The 19,025-nt window shown below is 32.9% G+C and overlaps 2 protein-coding genes across 2 annotated transcripts; one reads left to right on the forward strand and one right to left on the reverse strand.

Moving 5' to 3' along the window:
- Positions 1-626: 626 nt before the first annotated feature.
- On the forward strand, positions 627-3,372 carry LOC127793759 (AAA-ATPase At5g57480-like). Its single transcript, XM_052324465.1, has one exon. It carries the CDS (start codon positions 1,123-1,125, stop codon positions 2,677-2,679), a length of 1,557 nt encoding a protein of 518 aa, XP_052180425.1. The 5' UTR covers positions 627-1,122; the 3' UTR covers positions 2,680-3,372.
- An 11,218-nt stretch (positions 3,373-14,590) lies between these two features.
- Positions 14,591-15,677, reverse strand: LOC127795041 (uncharacterized). The gene has a single exon (XM_052326457.1). The coding sequence runs from the start codon at positions 15,536-15,538 to the stop codon at positions 14,855-14,857; it is 684 nt and encodes a 227-aa protein (XP_052182417.1). The 5' UTR covers positions 15,539-15,677; the 3' UTR covers positions 14,591-14,854.
- Positions 15,678-19,025: the final 3,348 nt, after the last annotated feature.

Below are 19,025 nucleotides of genomic sequence, written 5' to 3' on the forward strand. Positions count from 1 at the left end.
TGTCACTTCCTATTTCAATCCCAAGTCAATATTATTATTATTATTATTATATGATTATTATAAACTCAAAAGAGAAGCACAAGAGACTACCAAATAATAATGGGAATGGAAGTATGAATAAAATCAAACCAAAAAAAATGGAATTGGCATTCGTATGTATGTGTATTATTATAGCCTCCCTCCCAACTCCAATTGGGTGAAACAATCAAGTGGAAAGAAAGGGTAGTTTGCTTGTTGGGGGAGAGAAAAAGAGGGGCGGGGGAGGGAAGCACAGTGAGAGAAGTAGTGGTTTGACATATCGGCTGTGGACCTCCCGGGCCTGCAAATGAAGAAGGTTTGTTTGTTAGCCGAGTTGGTGAATGACTCCTCCGTTCTTTTCTGATGCCCCTGAAAGAAACCTCACATGCTCATATCTCTGTCAACTATACCCATTATTATTATTATTATTATTATTAAACACATCTTTTTTTGAGTTGCTTTTCTACTGAATAAATAAAATCTTTCTAAGCAATTTTGGGCAAATTGAAATGAAATTTGTAAACTCAAAAGTGATTCCAGCGAAAACTGGCAGAGTAGAAGAGCACAACAGGCATAGCTCGGCAGATAACCCACCGGAAATCACTAACCTCTATATCACCCCCCAACTGAGCCAACACCCCCCCCCCCGGCTCCTCCCTCTTTCTCTCTCTCTATCTCTCACACACACTTGTCTTCTTCTTCTTCTTCTTCTTTCTTCCCAACCTAACCCAACCCAACCCAACAGACAACAGAGTTCAAAGATGCTTTTTGTTTTTTTGCATTGCCATTTGTTGTTTTTCTTGTACTTGCATTCATGGCCAGCCACTCTTCCCCAATCTCACAAGCCCTTTTCAACTTTTTGAACTTTCTTGCTTTTGCTTTATTCTCTCTCTCAATTTCTTCCTCATTCATTTTCAACTGTAACCTACTACTACCCATTTCAAGAATTCCAAAACCCATTAGAGCCCTCCTGAAATATTTCCCTATATAAATCCAGCCTCACCCTCCTCCCAAAACCCCAAGACCTACTACTACTACACCTCCTAGGCACAAAATACTCTCTCCTCCCTGAAGCATTCAATTCAAATTTCAAGGTTGAAGAAGATGAAGGAATTATGGACCTCTCTGGCTTCAATAATGGGCGTCTGGGCCTTCTGCCAGAGCCTCCTCCACACCGTCTTCCCGCCGGAGCTCCGCTTCGCCTCCCTCCGAATCGTCAGCCGACTCTTCAGCTCGTTCTCCTCCTACTGCTTCTACGACATCACGGAGATCGACGGCGTCAACACCAACGAGCTCTACAACGCCGTCCAGCTCTACCTCAGCAGCTCCGCCTCCATCGCCGGCAGCCGCCTCAGCCTCACCCGCGCCGTCAACTCCAGCGCCATCACCTTCGGCCTCTCCAACAACGACAGCCTTGTCGACGTCTTCCAAGGCGTCCCCGTCCTCTGGGAGCACGTCGTCACGCAGCGCCAGAACCAGACCCTCTCGTGGCGCCCATTGCCGGAAGAGAAGAGAGGCTTCACTCTCAGAATCAAGAAGAAGGACAAGTCTCTCATCCTCGATTCCTACCTCGATCACATCATGGAGAAGGCCAATGATATCAGGAGAAAGAATCAAGATCGGTTTCTCTACACCAATTCTCGAGGCGGCTCTCTCGATTCCAGAGGCCAGCCATGGGAGTCCGTTCCGTTCAAGCATCCAAGCACATTCGAAACCTTGGCCATGGATCCAGCCAAGAAGGAAGAGATCATGACCGATCTCAAGGACTTCGCCAATGGCCAGTCTTTCTATCAGAAGACTGGCCGGGCCTGGAAGAGAGGCTATCTCCTGTACGGCCCGCCGGGAACCGGCAAATCGAGCATGATCGCCGCCATGGCGAACTACCTCGGCTATGATATCTACGATCTGGAATTAACCGAAGTTCACCACAATTCCGACCTGAGGAAGCTCTTGATGAAGACGACTTCGAAATCGATAATCGTGATCGAAGACATTGATTGCTCCATCAATTTGACGAACCGGAAGAAGACCGCGGCTGGCGCGCCAGCGAGGAGCCACCTCGATGAAATGAGAGGCGGCGCTGTCCCGGCCGGCGCCGGCGAGGACGGCGGGAATTCGATCACGCTTTCCGGCTTGCTGAACTTCACCGACGGGCTCTGGTCGTGCTGCGGCAGCGAGCGGATCTTCGTCTTCACGACGAACCACATCGAGCGGCTTGATCCGGCATTGTTGCGAAGTGGCCGAATGGATATGCATATATTCATGAGCTATTGCTCTTTCCCGGCATTGAAGATTCTGCTGAAGAATTACCTAGGGTTGGGCGACGGCAACTTGGACGAGCGGCTGTTAACGGAGTTGGAGGAGGTGGTAGGCGAGGTGCGGATGACTCCGGCGGACATCAGCGAGGTCCTGATCAAGAACCGGCGGAGCAAGGAGAAGGCGGCGAACGAGCTTCTGAAGGTGCTGAAGTCGAGAGCCGAGAAGAACAGAGGCAACGCTGGCGGCGACCCGAGGGAGAGGAGTTCGTCGGAAGATGCAGACGGAGAGGAGGAGCAAGTGAAGCGTCCTCTGGAGAGCCCGAAGCAAGGCGGCGAGCCGCAAGAAAGCAGCCTCGAGAAAGGCCATGAAAACGGCGGTGGCGAGGACAAGAAGCCGAATTAACCATAGCCATTTGCTTGCAGAGGAAATTCAACAGCTGGTAGAGCATATAAAACCAAAAGCTTAATTTTACATCCAATCCATTTCAATTAATTTAAACCTGTTCTATGGCCATGGGTCTTCTTCTTCATCTTCCATCTTCACCATCATTCATCTATCTGTGTATCTATCTCTATCCATCCGTTTTTTGGGGGCCAAATAATGAAACGGATCATATCAAGCGTTATATATAAAAATTATATTATATTTCTATCCATCCATCCATCTATCTATTTGGGGGCCAGCCATTGATTTTATCTTCTTCACATGCTTCTTAGCTGGCCGTGCTGTGCCTCCACCCCCCACACTACAGGCTACAGCGGCACATGCCCAAAAAATCTCTTCAATTTTCTCGAGAAAATGCTGCCGTCATATTTAATTTTCTCGGGAAAATATTACCAACAGGTATCGAAGAAATCAAGGCAATAATTATTCAGACAAGGAGCAAATCCGAAGGGAAGGAAAAGCAAGATGGAGGATTTGGGCACTAAAAAAGAAAAAAAAGAAAGAAAATCAAAAGAAAATGTCTCCCCCCCAAGTGCAGTCCGACCGACCTCATTTCATGTGTTGATTCGATTTGGACCCATACATCATACCTTTTATTATTATTATTCAATTTAATAATATTCATGAAGTGGATTGAAATGAAAGGGGGGATATGAGTTTTGTGGTTAGTGAGTGAGTGAGAATGGATGGGTAGGAGGAGGGGGCACAGAGCAGCAGCATGGCTGCTTTAGGGGGGAGAAGAAGAAGAAGAAGAAGAAGGGATTGAAATCATATGAATGAATGAATGAATGAATGTGTTGTAGTGGTTGGTGTTGGGTAAAATGAAATTGTAGAACTGGATAAGATTGGTGGGGGCAGATTGGGGAATGAACAACCAACATGCAGGAACACATTGAACAAATCCCAAGATTTCATGTTCGCTAAAAGGAGGATTTTCTGAGCGAGAAAGGAGCTGGAAAGTTCATGCTTATGATGATGAGAAATATTGACAATCTGTTGTTGTTTTGTGTTGGGGGAGGGAGCTCGACCGCCAGCCAGCCAAATTGAGATTATTTGAGATTTGGCATTAGGGATTACCCCCCCCCCCCCCATTCCCAACCCCTTGTTTTTTGTTCTTTGTTTTTTTTATATATAAAAAATATAAGTTTTGAAGCATGTATATATATTTATGAAAATTGAACTTATCGTCAAATTTAATTTGGTTACGTATTAGTTTGTGAATTACACAGCTGCTCAAATATATCAATTTTGGAATTAAATATTAGATCTGTACGGAACAGAAGTACGCTCCCTCCCTCCCTCGTAATATTTTTTTTGGTCGAATTTGCTGTGCTGTGCTGTGCTGTGCAGTTGGTGCTTACGTGCCGAACGAACGAATGGGACGCATGGAAGCCGCAGAAATTGACACGCTCATTGCGGCAGAGACTTTTCGTTTACGAGGGTAGGGATGTAAATTCGCCTACCCCCACACCGTGATTACGTGGCTAGGCTATTAACGACTTTTTCTTACCGACGATATGTATTGATTATCGTGTTCTTCTTCTCTTCTGGTAATATTATTATTATTATTGTTATACGATTTTATTATGTCACGTTTATTAAGAGAAAGAGAGGAGGGGGCATGGGTCCATTCGGGGGCGGGGGGAAGTGAGACTCACACACCCACTTTCTTGTTAGTTCGACGTGAATAATAGATTATTTATTTATGTATTATTATTATAAAGAAATAGCTTTAATTACGAGTTGTAAACTATTTTAATTAATTCTAAATAAATAAATAAAATGAGTTGATAATAAAATTTGATATTTTAAGGAACTCACCCTTATTAACAGACCTTAATATTGTTATTTGTAAGTTAAAAGATTATATGATTCGAAAGAATAAAAACACAAGTAATGAGTAAAAAGACAAAAGTTTATATTATGTTGATGATGATGGCAAGATATAATTGAGTGAGTGTGAGTGTGTGTGTGTTTTGTGGAGATCAAATAATATGGCCATAATAATAATAATATATAATTGAGAATATTATATTGGGGGTGTTGTCGCTGTCGTTTGGGCTGATGGGCCTTCCTTCCAAACAAGGGGAATAAATTCAATGCTGGCAGGTCGTTTGATTGGAACGTTTCAAATACAGAATCTTAGACCCAGCAGCTGCCCCCCCCCCCCCCCACGGGCGAATACGATCGCCACCCGCCCACCCATTGACTGAACTATCCATCCGCCTTCAAGGCTTTCTATTCTCTCCCTCTCTCGGAAAGGTCCTTCCACAGTTTTCTCGCCACATTTTCTCGGGAAAGCTCTCCATGCTGTCTTCAATTTGGAAAGGACCTTGAATTTTATGGCCCTCCCTCCCGTCTCTTCCTTCCAAAATTAGATGTCTTATATATATATATATATATTATAGGCTACGTGCACCCGACAAAGAATATTTAAAACATTTTACTTTATTATTATTATTATAGTAATAATAATATCATTTTATTGATATTTTATTTTTTTTATTTGTAATTTTTTTCAATTTGAATTTTTCAATGTTAGTTTATATTTGATTGTTTGATTTTGATTTATTTTTTGATGCTAAATCGTAACATATAGGCATAGCCTAATTTAACATTTGAGGGGTTTTTTTTTTTTTTTTTTCCTTTTGTTTAAAAAGCTCCCTTCCATTAGGTCTACATTGAGCTGTTGACAAATTTAAGACAAATGTTAATTTTACCAAAAAAAATTTATAAGTTAATTTAAATTAGCATTTGAGAGTTATTAAAAATTAATTTATTTTTGTATAAGTTCGTTAACTAATAACATAGCACGTTGCTTTCTAACCATTTGTCAACAGGGGGTGTCCATCATCTAGTCTGAACCACACTAAATTGACTTGAAATTGAATTGCATCGAGACTGAAATTTTTAGGAATCCTAAATTGCAAACCAGACTAGTAAGACTCGGGACTAGATCAGATTAATCCTTATTATATATATATATATATATTTTTTTTTTTTTTCTCTTTTTTGAATATAAAATTAAAAAAAATATGCATATATATATATTTATATATCATCCAAACAAATTTTTTCTTAAAAAAAATTCTAAATAAGAATGACACCAATATATCACAACCTGTTGCCCTCCCCGCCCCCCGCGGCACAGCGCCCGGAGCGGACCAGTGCCTTTGTTCTTGACTAAGCGGTGTGCTGTCTGTGGCGTATGTTTTTAGGGCGTGTATGCATGTAGAATGATGGTTGGAAGATAGAAAATAGGCCCCCATTTGGTTTGAGCATGGAAGTATCTTAGACTGGATGAACCATTTAGTCAAATCTTATCCTGACAATGCATCAATGGCGGTAGTGGCTGCTGGATTCTTAAATGAATGAATATAGGGCCACGTGTGTGGAAATCATGCTACAGCCAGTGATACTGATACTTTTTGTAGAATCAGAATGTAGTGTCATAAAAAACTTTACAAAAATAAATCAAAGGCAATGTCTGGTAATTAAATCAATATATATATATATATATATTCTTTGTAAAAAGTGGTAATATTTAATTAGTAGTTGTATCCAGTATCCATGCAGAAACGATAGTGTCTCTTGTAACGCAATTAAATTTTTAAACAGATTTCCTCAATTGCACTTTCGAGTATGGATTAGGCCCTAACCAGCAAAGTAGTGACGTCGGAACTTCGCCGGATTCATGGCCGTGGCCGAAGAAGACAACCGGAGTGCGGTTTGTCATTTTCTTATTGGGCTCTATCGACTTCTGAAGTAAATGGGGCTTTAACTCTGGCTTTTGTTTCGTTTCAGTGAGCCCATGGTATTGGGCTTTGTCTTTTGTCGCTTTTTGGGTTTAAATTATTTCGAGGCCCAATTATCTTAAAAACTTTTTTAAAAAATTACAAATATTTTCACAATTTACATTAGCCAAATACCCTTTAATTTTTTAGCTACAGGGGTAAGCAATCATTTGGGTAATTTAATTAATTATAGAGCAATTTGATAATTGAATTGAATTAATCACGTTTACAACCGATATTAAGAAAGTTTAGAAATAATTTAAGACATTTTTCTAAGTATGAAGTTGAGTATATGAGTTTTAATAACAAATACAATCTTATTTAGTTTGTTTTGAGTTTTTTTGCATAGCGTCAAATAAATTATTGTATTTTGGTTTTAGGGTCAAATTGATCATCATAAATAAGATATTAATACTTTCAAATTTGAGGTTAATTTGACTATTATACTTTAAAATTTATTAAACGATCCATTATATTTTTTAATATCAGATGTCGTGTTAGATATTGTTGTAGATGTTTTATAACGTCATCCAATGATATTTTATTTCTATTAACAATATTAAGTATATTCTCAATCAAAATAACCCTACACAATGTTCAAACTAAATCTTAAAATTTAGATTTGAAAAACTTTACATAATTACAATTTGTATATTTTTGGAAGATAGTGACCAATTTAACCTGGATCTTAAACTAGATAGATTTATTTGACTTTAGACTTATGACTTTTAAAGTACAATGAGCAATTTGAGTTTAAAGCCAAAATATAATCACTTATTTGACATGTTACCTTTTTTTTTTTAAGATTGGCTTTGACTTAGTTTTTTTAAAATTAAAAAAAAATCATTTAAACACAAATCATAAACATCTTGTGTTAGGTAGCGTTTGTTAAAATGAGTAAGAAAATATAGTATCAAAATAAAGTTAAAATACTTTCTGAATCAAAATATGGAATGGTTAAAATGAGAAGCAATTTAGGATTTTTATCAAACTGTTTATTAATTTTTTTAAAATATACTAAAAGACATATGTGTCATTTTTTTTTTTTCTTATCTATAAGGTCCAATACATATTTATCTTGGAGGGGAGAAATAAGCATATTTAGAAAATGTCAAATAAAAAGTCATGTGATTTATTTTTCAAGGGTCAACAGATAAATTTAACAAATATATTGAAAATGACAAATGTCTCTAATACTTTTCATATCTTACAGTTTATAGTTTATATCTTAATTAACAAACACTACCTTAATAAGAATAACAATGAAAATTTCTTCCAATGACACTAATCAAATCTACCAGAAAATGGTGGGTCTTAACATAATTTTTTTTAGCAAGACACATAAATGATAAAATATTCTCAATCCTTCAACTCATCCTCCATCTAATAATTTTTTTCTTATTTTAGATATATATAAATTTTTTTAAAAAATACACAAGATACTTTTTGAGATTTAAAATGATTACAAGAACTACCCTTGATGTTTTAAATAATGCAATAAGCACCCCTAAAGTTTAAGATAATTACAATAGCTATCCTTGATATTTGAGAAAATACAACAAGTATCCCTAAGGTTTAATACTATGTTGTAATTTACCCCATGTCATAGTTAACCCCAGTTATATATTAAAAAATAACTAAAATACCCTTATATACAAAAACTTTCTCTTTATTTCTCATTTTTCTTTATTTTTCTTTTTAAGTTTTCCCCCTATTTCTCTCTCTCTCTTAGTTAGCAGTGATGCAACGATAGATCTAGATGGTCTGAGTTCATCGCATAAATAAAAATAGACCAAATATAAGTTTTCTTTGTCTCTTATCTTAGAACCTAAATGTATTCGAGTTTGATCGTGAACCCATATATTTAATGGCTATTGATGACTTTTGGGCACTAGTTTTTTTTTTTAATTTTTTCTTTTTTATAATATTAGAAAAAAAAAGAAAAGAAAAAGAATGAAAGGTAAAATGACATTTTGTTCTTTTATTTAATAGCATGAGAAGTTATTGATATTTCTAAAACACGAGTAATAATTTTCACAATTATATCAAATCTCAAGCGTGGTTATTAGAAATCTTCTAGGATTTTTTATATAAAATATTTTTTTAAATGTTTTTATCTACATTATAATTTATTTCTTCTTTTTCTAGTGTGTTGGTGTGTTTGTTAGGAAAAAATTAATTTTGAAAAATTATTTAGAAATCTCATATGTATCCATCACTGAGTCAAATTGATTGGATTTGTCATCTCTCCATTTTCTTACCCTCACTCTCTTATGTTAATATCATTTTAAACCCTCTACTACAATTGCATATACTAGAAGTAGGGTGTGATTTTGTGCACTCATTTTATCGAAGGTGTACGTAATATCTGTCAATTTTGTAGGGCTTCCATCTCTCTCTTATCCTCTCATCTCTCATTTCTCTTCCTTATTTTTCTCTAATGACCCTCTCGCTCCCTTCATTTCGCCACTGTTGCGTTGCCTCTTGTATGCCGACCGTCGTTACTGTAATACCCACAAAATTTTGTGTACTTAGGTATAATTTTTATTGGGACAAAAGTATAATTTTTCAAAATTATAGGGCTAAAATATAATTTTTAAAAACCTGAGGACTTGAGGGCAATGGTCCAAAGTGAAAAAAGGCAAGAACTGAGGGACCAAAGTGCAAATGTAGTGTGAACACTGCAAATAGCCGACGGTCTCACTATGGCCGCCAACAATGAACCTCAAATCAACGTTTAGGAATAGGCTAAGGTCATTATTGGCCTAAGAGGGAGTTTTGGCGCAAAGAAAAAATTTGATTGGCTAATGTGCCGGCCAAAAATGCCTATAAATAACTGAGTTTTTGCCCAAGAGTTTCATTGATTTTCATTCAAAGAATATGAGCATTTGGGGAGAAATTGAGGGAAATGGATAGAGAGCTTTTGTTTTTCAAGTGAAGGAGAAATTTTTTGGAGAATTTGAGAGATTTTGGTGTAGGTTTGAGGGTGTTTCGAAGCTTTACCGGAGACGCACTGTAATCGACTGATGTGAGGGTGTTTTGGCCAAATTTTCAAGCCACAAGTGATTCCATTGTGTTCGAAATGAAGAATAAAGCAAGAAAGAAGAAGAAAAACCAAGAAATTGAGGCAAAACCAATGGCCGATCGATGAAGGAAAGATCGGAAAAAACGATCGGAGAATGTGCATGGGTGAATTTTTTTTTTTAAAAAAATAGGGAATTTAATTTTTTTAATTTTTTTTGAAATTTGGTCAAAAAAGTATCAGAACACGAGTCTCGAGCCAAGGCACGAATTTTGAGAAAACTTAAATAGCTAGATCAAGGTGAGTGATTTTTCTCAAAAATTTATATGTGGCATGTTTTGCCTAAATGAGCATAAAATTCGCAATGGGTTCGCCAAGTTTATGTGATTTATGTGTATCTTGTTATACATATGCATATTCATTCTGAATCAGTGGCCGAGCCAAAAAAGATTTTTAGTTCGGGCCAAATTATAATTTTAGACCTTCTCAAATTATAATTATCTATATTAATATATATAAAAAATCGAGAAAACAGAAAAGTCAACTTGGGCCAAGGCCCCAGCTGGCCATAACGTGGCTCCGCCACTGTTTTGAATTGCCTCAATATTTGTAATATAGCATTGAGTATGAAATTATTGACATATCGATAATTGTGTCATTCATGTTGACCATGATAGGATGGGATGCTGCCCTAGTAGTGTGACTTGCATTTCCACAAGTGAGTTTTATCGGAATGACCGTAAAAATATCCCGTGTCATGTGTGATTGCTGGGATGATTGTCGAGGGTTTTATGCCGAGGTTAAAATGCAAACAAAAGCTACTCTAGAGCGTTGGTTAATTCATATTCATGGATCATACATTCATGAAAATTATTTTAAACCCTCACTTAGAATATTCGTCTTCTAATTTGGAATTTGTCTCTAAAATATTCAATGTTTCAGGTGAGATGAACAGTAGAAAAGGAACGGAGATTGTTGATATATGATTTTAATTGTATTTCTATCCTACACCCATAACAAGACAAGTTATGAGATTTTTGATGATATTATGCATATTATTATATGTTGATTTATCTATCAGATATTGTAATTTTTATAATTACTAGTGATGAACCCGTGTGATACACGGGAGAGTTTAATTTAAAAATAAAAAAATAAACTTGTTATTTTAAATAATTTTAACAGAATTGATAATTATAATTTTTTTTAATCTTTAATCATTTATCAAATTTTAAGTTTAATTAATTATTCGCTATTCAATATGCTAATAGAGAACACTTTTAATTCAATATACTATCATTCAATGTGTTAAAGAATAATTAACTCATTAAGTAGGTCATTTGACAAAATACTTATAAATTTTTTTATTTATTATATTATATTTATTTATAAATAAATATTATAAAATCTATAATAATATATCCATTCAAAGACGTTCATTATTTTCTATTTATTATATTATAGTTATAAATATAAATTAAAACTCTTAAATATGAGTAAGAATTAGTTTTTTTGATAATAACAAAATTTTAAAAATATAAATTTTGATTTCATCCATAGTCTTAAAAATGTGATACCTTAAATATTAATTAGCATTGAAAAACCTTAGCATTTGACAACCTTAAATATTTTTTTATGAATTTGTTAAGATATAACATTTTCAAGACTATAATATAATTATTAAAGTAATTAATAATTAATTAATCACTACATTTAATTTAATGCAAGTTTTTGAGAAAAAAAATTCACTATTGATTGACTTCTGGCAAAATACTTTATTTGACTATCATATTTTAATATTATTATATAAATATATATAGAATAAAGATACAAAGATAATGTTTTAAATAAATGGACAATTTTCTATGACTTAATTAGTTTAAGTTATCTATTAATATTTCTCATAAAATCCATGCAAATTTAATACAAATTTTAGAGGCAAAAAACAGTTTGGCAGATGTTTGGAGGGAACAAAAATTTGCAAACTATTCTACTTTAATATAATATATTATATATTATTATATTATACAAAGATAAGATTTTATTTAATGAATAATTTTCTGTGACTTAGTTAATAATTTAAGTGTCTATTGATATTTCTCATAAATAGTATTTATTTTTGATTGATTGACGGATTAATTGATGAGAAGATCTAACATAAAATATTTATTTTTGATTAATTAATAGCATTGAAAAATTCATGCAAATTTAATACAAATTTTAGATGTAAAAAATAGTTTGATAGATTTTTGGAGGGAAAAAATATTTGCATACTATTCTACTATATATAATATATAATATTTATATTATATTATATAAAGATCGAATTTTATATAAATGAATAATTTTCTGTGACTTAATTAATAGTTTAAATGTCTATTCATATTACTCATAAATAGTATTTATTTTTGATTGATTGACGGATTAATTAAATATTTAATATTCAAATAATAATGTATTGGAAAACCGATGATTAGCATTAAAAAACTCGTGTATTTAAAATTTATTATTAATTTTATAATAATTAGCACATATTATTTCAAAACAATTGAAAATTTTAAATTATTAATGCAAATTACAAAATGCAAATTATTAATGCAATAAGTACTAAATGCAAATCATTGATACAAGTTTTTGGAGAAAATTTTATTACTACTTATTATTTTAAAGTAATTGAAAGATTTAAATTATTAATGTAAATTACAAAATATAAATTATTAATGCAATAAGTATTAATTGCAAATCATTAATACAAGTTTTGGGAGGAAATTTCTTTTTTCAAGACTATTCTACTTTTATATATATAAAGATAATTAGTATTGAAAAACTCGTGTATTTAAAATTTATTATTAATTTTACAATAATTAGTACATATTATTACAAAATAATTGAAAGATTTAAATTATTAATGCAAATTATAAAATGTAAATTATTAATACAATAAGTACTAAATGCAAATCATTGATGCAAGTTTTTGGGGAAAATTTTATTACTACTTATTATTTCAAAGCAATTGAAAGATTTAAATTATTAATGTAAATTACAAAATACAAATTATTAATGCAATAAGTATTAATTGCAAATCATTAATGCAAGTTTTGGGGATAAATTTCTTTTTTCTAGACTATCATACTTTTATATATATAAAGATTGAGAAGAATTTTGTATGGTTTGAATTTATTTACAATTATAATATCCCATCAGGTTTTGATTTTGCTTTTGCAAGTATTTAAATTATCTTACTCAGCTTAATACTTGGAATGCTAAGTAAGTATCAGGGGATTTCAAATTTTTATAAAATATGATATTTTGGGATGTTACAAAAAAAATACATCCAAAAATCCCAAAATAGTGATACGCCTTAAAAGGGCGAGTCGTTATAGTTGCATCCTTGCTGATTGTCGTAGAGAAGGATAATGTAGCAACGGTTGGTGAGAATGCAGCAAGGATGTAACGGTGAGACAACAATGGGAGGAAGGCAACAAGAATAAGAGAAAAGAAAGAGAATGTGAAAAATGGAGTGAGTTTATTGGGGGAAAAAACTCCCCCTTCCTCAAAATGACTTTTTTACTCCCTCAAACTAACATGGAGTTAGTTCATCCCCGTTAAACGGGGGTGCACAAAATTGTACTCCCAAAAGTATGAGTCGTGCCGTGTATGTATAAATCAAAAAAATAAAATATTTTATAAATAATTTATTACTCAACCATCGGTAATTGTGATCAAGTTTTTATATTTTTTAAGATAAAATTTAAGTAAAAGTTAAAGTTAACAAAATAGTAAAATTAAATGCTTTATTCTTTCAAGTTCATGAGAATGAATCTTGATTATTAAGTTTTAATTTTATTATTTTAATAAAAAATTAGAAAGGATAATTTGAGAATTCATTTTATTGATACAGTTTCGTAACACAATAATATATTTTTTTATTATATAATAGTACTATAGATATATATATATATGCATATATTGGACATTTATAATTATTTAGTTTATACAAATATATATTCTTTTATAAGAATAAGTTGATGTGGCAAAAATTATTGAAATGAAAGTCACCTTAACCATATTAGTAAGCCACATAAGCATTTAATGGCTTTTTACCAAGGAAAGATTAACGTTGATTTAAAATTAAAACAAAATTAAAGTTATATACTGTTATTGAAAAATAAGAGATCGATAAAAATTAATATTATATAATATTATTAAGGCTTAGTTTGGCTAGACTTTTATTTTAGAGATTTTAAGTTGGGTAGTGTTTAAGTTGTATAATAACGTTTAAGTTAGGTAGGGTTTAAACTGATAATGTGTTTGGATAAATGTATTTTTAAAGTATTAGTTAAAAGTTATGTGTTTGATTTGTAAAATTTGTTAAAACTTAATAAAAAGACTAAAATGGACATGTTAAATAATGTAAAATTTTATCATTAAACGTTGATAAATTATACATAATTATTAAAAAAATATTAATATAATATATATAGACATTTTATTTTTTCCTTTCAATATATTACCGTTAGATTAATATATATATATATAATATAAACATAGCGATTAGGAGCAGGCAGCGATTGGACAACCGCTAAGGATGGAGGCATGGACGGCTATTAAGGCTGTGGCCGATGACGATTCAAGCTTGAGGCTACAGTTAATGGGGATGGGGATGGATTTGAGGTGGTGACTACCAACAACGGTAAAGCTGGAGACAGTAGTTGAAGACAACGGAGGAGCTGGAGACGACGGTGGAGGCGATAGCTGGGGCGAAAACAAGGTATATGGGTTGGAGATTGGTGTTTTGGATGAGGATAAATATGTAATGTTTGCAATCAATGAAGCTTTTTCTTTGGGAGTGATTTGCAAAAGTTGAGGGGAATAAGCTTTTTAAAAAGGTATTGAAATATCGTTTAAACTATATAACTTTTAAATTATTTGAGTTAGTCAAACACTTAACTAAAAATATTTGACAATTTTTACGCTACACTAATACTTTATAAGCAGTCAAACTGCTTAGCCAAATGAAGCCTAAAATTTTAATCTAAAATTAAAATAAAAGTTAAAAGTTAAATTTTCTTTGTGCAAACCCAAAATAATTTGAACAATGCACAGTCATAAGTGCACGATCCTCAATTGAAACGACGTGATTTCGGAGTAGAGACAATAATGAATGTTTTTTTGGTTCCTATTCCTATAAAGAAAGAACCTGTCTCTAATTACTATTTCATCCCCGATTTGCTATTACCCTTTAACGGAAAGGGCAGTTCAGGCAAAGATCGACTTTACGAGAGTCACGTGAATTCGCACGTGACGAGAGATGAGGTCAGACCTCTGGGACGACACCAAACGGCGGAGTTGCGCCCACACTCTCGTCGTCACTGCAGCTCAGTGCCCTAAGCAGGCAGCCAGACCCTCTCCGGCGGCTCTGCTTCACCGGACCTCCCCTGACAGCCTCCATCGGATGAAACATCGTCGCCGGAATGTGGCGAACCTGCCGGCTTTTAATGTCCTTCAGCTCCATCTCCGGCGCTGGAAACCTTGCCAATCCAAACATCAAAACGTTCCACCGGGAACTGGACGCCTTCTGCCCTAGATTATCACACTTGCCGGAGCCTCCACAAGATCTGTCCTTCCTCTGAGTTTCCGGAGACTCGGAGATGGTGCTCAAAGTCCGACGCAGCTTCTGGTAATTCAGCGGCCTAGTGCTGCTCCTTGTAAACCGAGTAGTTCTGGATCGCCAACGATCGCAACTTTTCAGTTTATCATGCGCGTTTTCTGACGGAACTAAGAGAGATTGTTCTCTCTGCTGATCGGAGAAAACGATGTCGTCTGGCTGAGGCATGCCGGATCTGTGATCGTTGAACAAATTACGGTCGGTGAATACCGGAAAATCTCTGGAGGAGACTGCTTTCTCTGGATCTTCCTGTTCTTGAGGATTCATGGTGAGAGAAAGAGAGAAAAGCCAGCAGTTTAACAATATTGTTACAATCAATAAATTTAGGCACATCGACACACCCGCGTATGATATGTATAAATCGTCGATAAAGCAGAGCAATGATTTGGAGCATAAACTTTTGACCTTTTTGCAGGACGGTGAAGACTCTGAGGAGTGAGATCTGGTTCTTTCTGCTTGGTTTATTCCAACGCACAGCCAGCGGCCATGACTTCTAGAAGCCAGGTGAGACAAATTATTGACGGCCAATAATTCATAAAATTCGTTCAAATTATATTATTCTTTTAATACTATTTTTTAGTTAGAAATATTATATATATTTACATGCTAAAAAACCAAAATAATAACAACGTCTCAATTTATTTTAAATAATTATATCTAATTCTATGATTATAAATAAATTAAAGTTAAAAATACAAAATTTGCTTTTTAAGTTAAAGAAATTACTTTAATTAATAATTTAAAAGGAATAAATTGAAAAAAAAAAAACTAGAAAATGTAACCGATACTTAGTCCTTAAATTCTAATAAAATTTTAATTTATTTTCAAAGAATATAAAAATTTGTGAATTCATAATTTAAACGAAATCCAATTCATATTTGAATAGAAAAAACAATGTAGTTTTTAATTTATTTTTGAATTGTAAAAACAAAGTAACCTCTAAATAATTGAGATTTTGATTAAATTTTCTTGTTTTTTCATAAGTATATATGATTTTTGATTGAATATTCAAAGATTATATTTATACTTTTAATTTTAAAAATTGGCAATTATTTTATTTATTAGTAATAAACATATTCAAAATTTGCTATAAACTCATTACCACAAACTGTGTCAAACAATCATAATATTTAAAAAAATAATTTTTCATTTCCTTGAAGTAATTATCTATTGTTTTCATTATTTGTTCCAAAATTTTTAAAGCGGAAACAAATAATCAAATAATGTTATTTTCTATTTTTTGTTTCTAAAATAATAGAATTGAGAACACAAAGTCGACTAAATGAGAAAACTTTAATGAAAGAAAAAATAAAAATAAATAATATAATTTTTGTACGATTATCTATTTTTTTTTACTTTTTTCTTTCTCAAATCAATAACTGACGCTACCTTTTTCCATTTATGAATAACTTTAATGCTTTATTTTTAATTAATTTATAATAATAAAATTATATATAATTATTTAAAATTAATTGAGATATTACAATTATTATTATTATTTTTTACATGTGGAGAATCACCACCTCTGGTCGACATGTTCATTGACACTCTCATGCAAGCCAAGATCTGTTGTCTCCTCTTTCCGTCTCTTTGTTGGTCCCATCAATAAAAATGAGTCATTTTACTAAATTTATTCAAATCATCAAATAGTAAATAATTTAAATTTCTTCTTTCAAAATTCATTCTGTAAGTAATAAAAAAAATCATTTTTTTCAGATGAAAAAACTCATCTATTCTGTTTGAAAATATTCTATTTAGAAGTATTATGTTTGGAAAACATTCATCTTTTCATTTGGAAAATATGCGTTTTTTTCTGTTAATTACAGAATAAATTTTGATAAAAGAACGTTAAAATTTTTGTGATTAGTTTGGGATAATCACTGTTTAGTAATGTGTACAAATTTGACCAGGTAACTTATTTTTATTGGTGGGAGAGGAGGATAAGACGGTTGATCTACACTCTATGCATTTATTTGTCACTCAAAGCTTAAAAGATAGAGAATGAAAATAAAAAATAAATTAAATTGTTATTATTATTAAATAATATGCTAAATATTTATTTTTTTGTAATATAAAAAATAAAGTATAAAATTTTGAATAATAAAATGAGAGCTAATGTTTTATAAATATATTATAGTATTTATATGTATTTCAAAATAAATGGCATACCATTAAATTATTTTAATAGCATGGACACTAGAGATGTCAAAAAGGCCAGCCGGCCCAGCCCATGGGCTTTTTAAATGGGCCAGGCCGGGCCCTTAGCCCATAGGGCCTAGTGGGCCCGACCCTTTTTTTTAAATATATATATTTTTAAATAATATATATAATATATACATAGATATAAAAAATAATGCACATATAAAAAGAAGAATGTTTATTTATAATTTACATATATACAAAATTTAGCTTGAAAATTTTAAATATATTTATGGTTATTATTTATATATATTGCGAAATAAAAAAATTTTAGCATTTAATATCAATAATTAATAAAAAATAATATAATTTCCAAAATAAATGAGCAAGGGCCCAACGAGTCGACCCATAAGAGCCTAATTGACTGGGCCCATAAGGGCCTCATGGGCTCTGCTCATAGGGTCCCAACGGGTTGGGCCCAGTAGGCCACGGGCCCAAATTCTTTGGCCTGACCCATCTCGACCCTTTTGACACCTTTAATAGGTACAAAGGTCATTTTTTATTTCTATGAATAGAACCACCTACTCGTAACATTATTTTTGAACCGTACCGACCCAATTTTGACCCACGACCCAATCTCTCGACCCTCAGCCCACGATCCAATCTCAACTCAGTATTGACCCAATTTTGGCCCTGTACCAATCTGTAGCAGCATCATTACCGTCACACGCTAAGCACTTTCGCACATACTCCAGATCTCATCTTCATTAATGAGGATTCCATCATTATTAATGACAGATCCCATCCTTATTTAATGAAGATCTCGTCGATGTCGGATATTCGGTCCTATCACCCTGTAACGCTAGATGTAAGCATACATGCAGGAGGATATCTCCTCCTTCAATATAAACCAGCACTATCAAGAGCCAGGATATGTTTTTTTTAACCTATCGATACTTTGTTAATTTACTCTTTTACTCACTGTATGAACCGATCACCGGAGCCCATTCCTTGTCGCTGCAGGCCCACATCCAACCATTTATTTGGCTCGAAAGGAACAATTTCTTATTTAATTCAATTTAGAATTAGACTTAATTAATCATGGAATCAAATAATGGTGAGATAAATAAATTCCACCCACCTCTTGACGTAAATTTTGAGGCAACTAGTAATTTAACCAATTTACCCCTTTATTATAAAAGCCACAATCGCACTCTACGGCTCTCATTTATCAAATTTTATTGTGGGATAATTTGAACTTTTGATAATAAAAACAAAGTAAATATAAACTTTGTTTATACTTTTGATAATTTAAACTGTAATATTTTTGATAATTTGAACTTTTATATTTTTCACATGTTAAATACAAAATAGTTTATACTTTTAAGTTATATTTTATTTGCTAAATAAACAATTATTAATTTATCTCATCATTAATTTTATTTTATTACTATTTAATTATTAATTTTATTATATTATTATTTATTATAATATAAGCTTGGTGAGGTTTCCTCTAGATGAGGTCTCATAGAAAAGTTAGTTTGGGCTCCGGAGAATACCTTCTCTCGAAAAAGTTTTTGGGGGTTTTGTTTCTTGAAAACTCAAGTGCCTTTCTAAAGACCTTTCAAGGACTACTTACCCGAAAACCTAACTAGTCTTTTGAAGACCTTGCGGAGGCTAA

This window comes from Diospyros lotus, chromosome 2, assembly GCF_014633365.1.
Source record: "Diospyros lotus cultivar Yz01 chromosome 2, ASM1463336v1, whole genome shotgun sequence".
In the NCBI taxonomy this organism is placed as follows: domain Eukaryota; kingdom Viridiplantae; phylum Streptophyta; class Magnoliopsida; order Ericales; family Ebenaceae; genus Diospyros; species Diospyros lotus.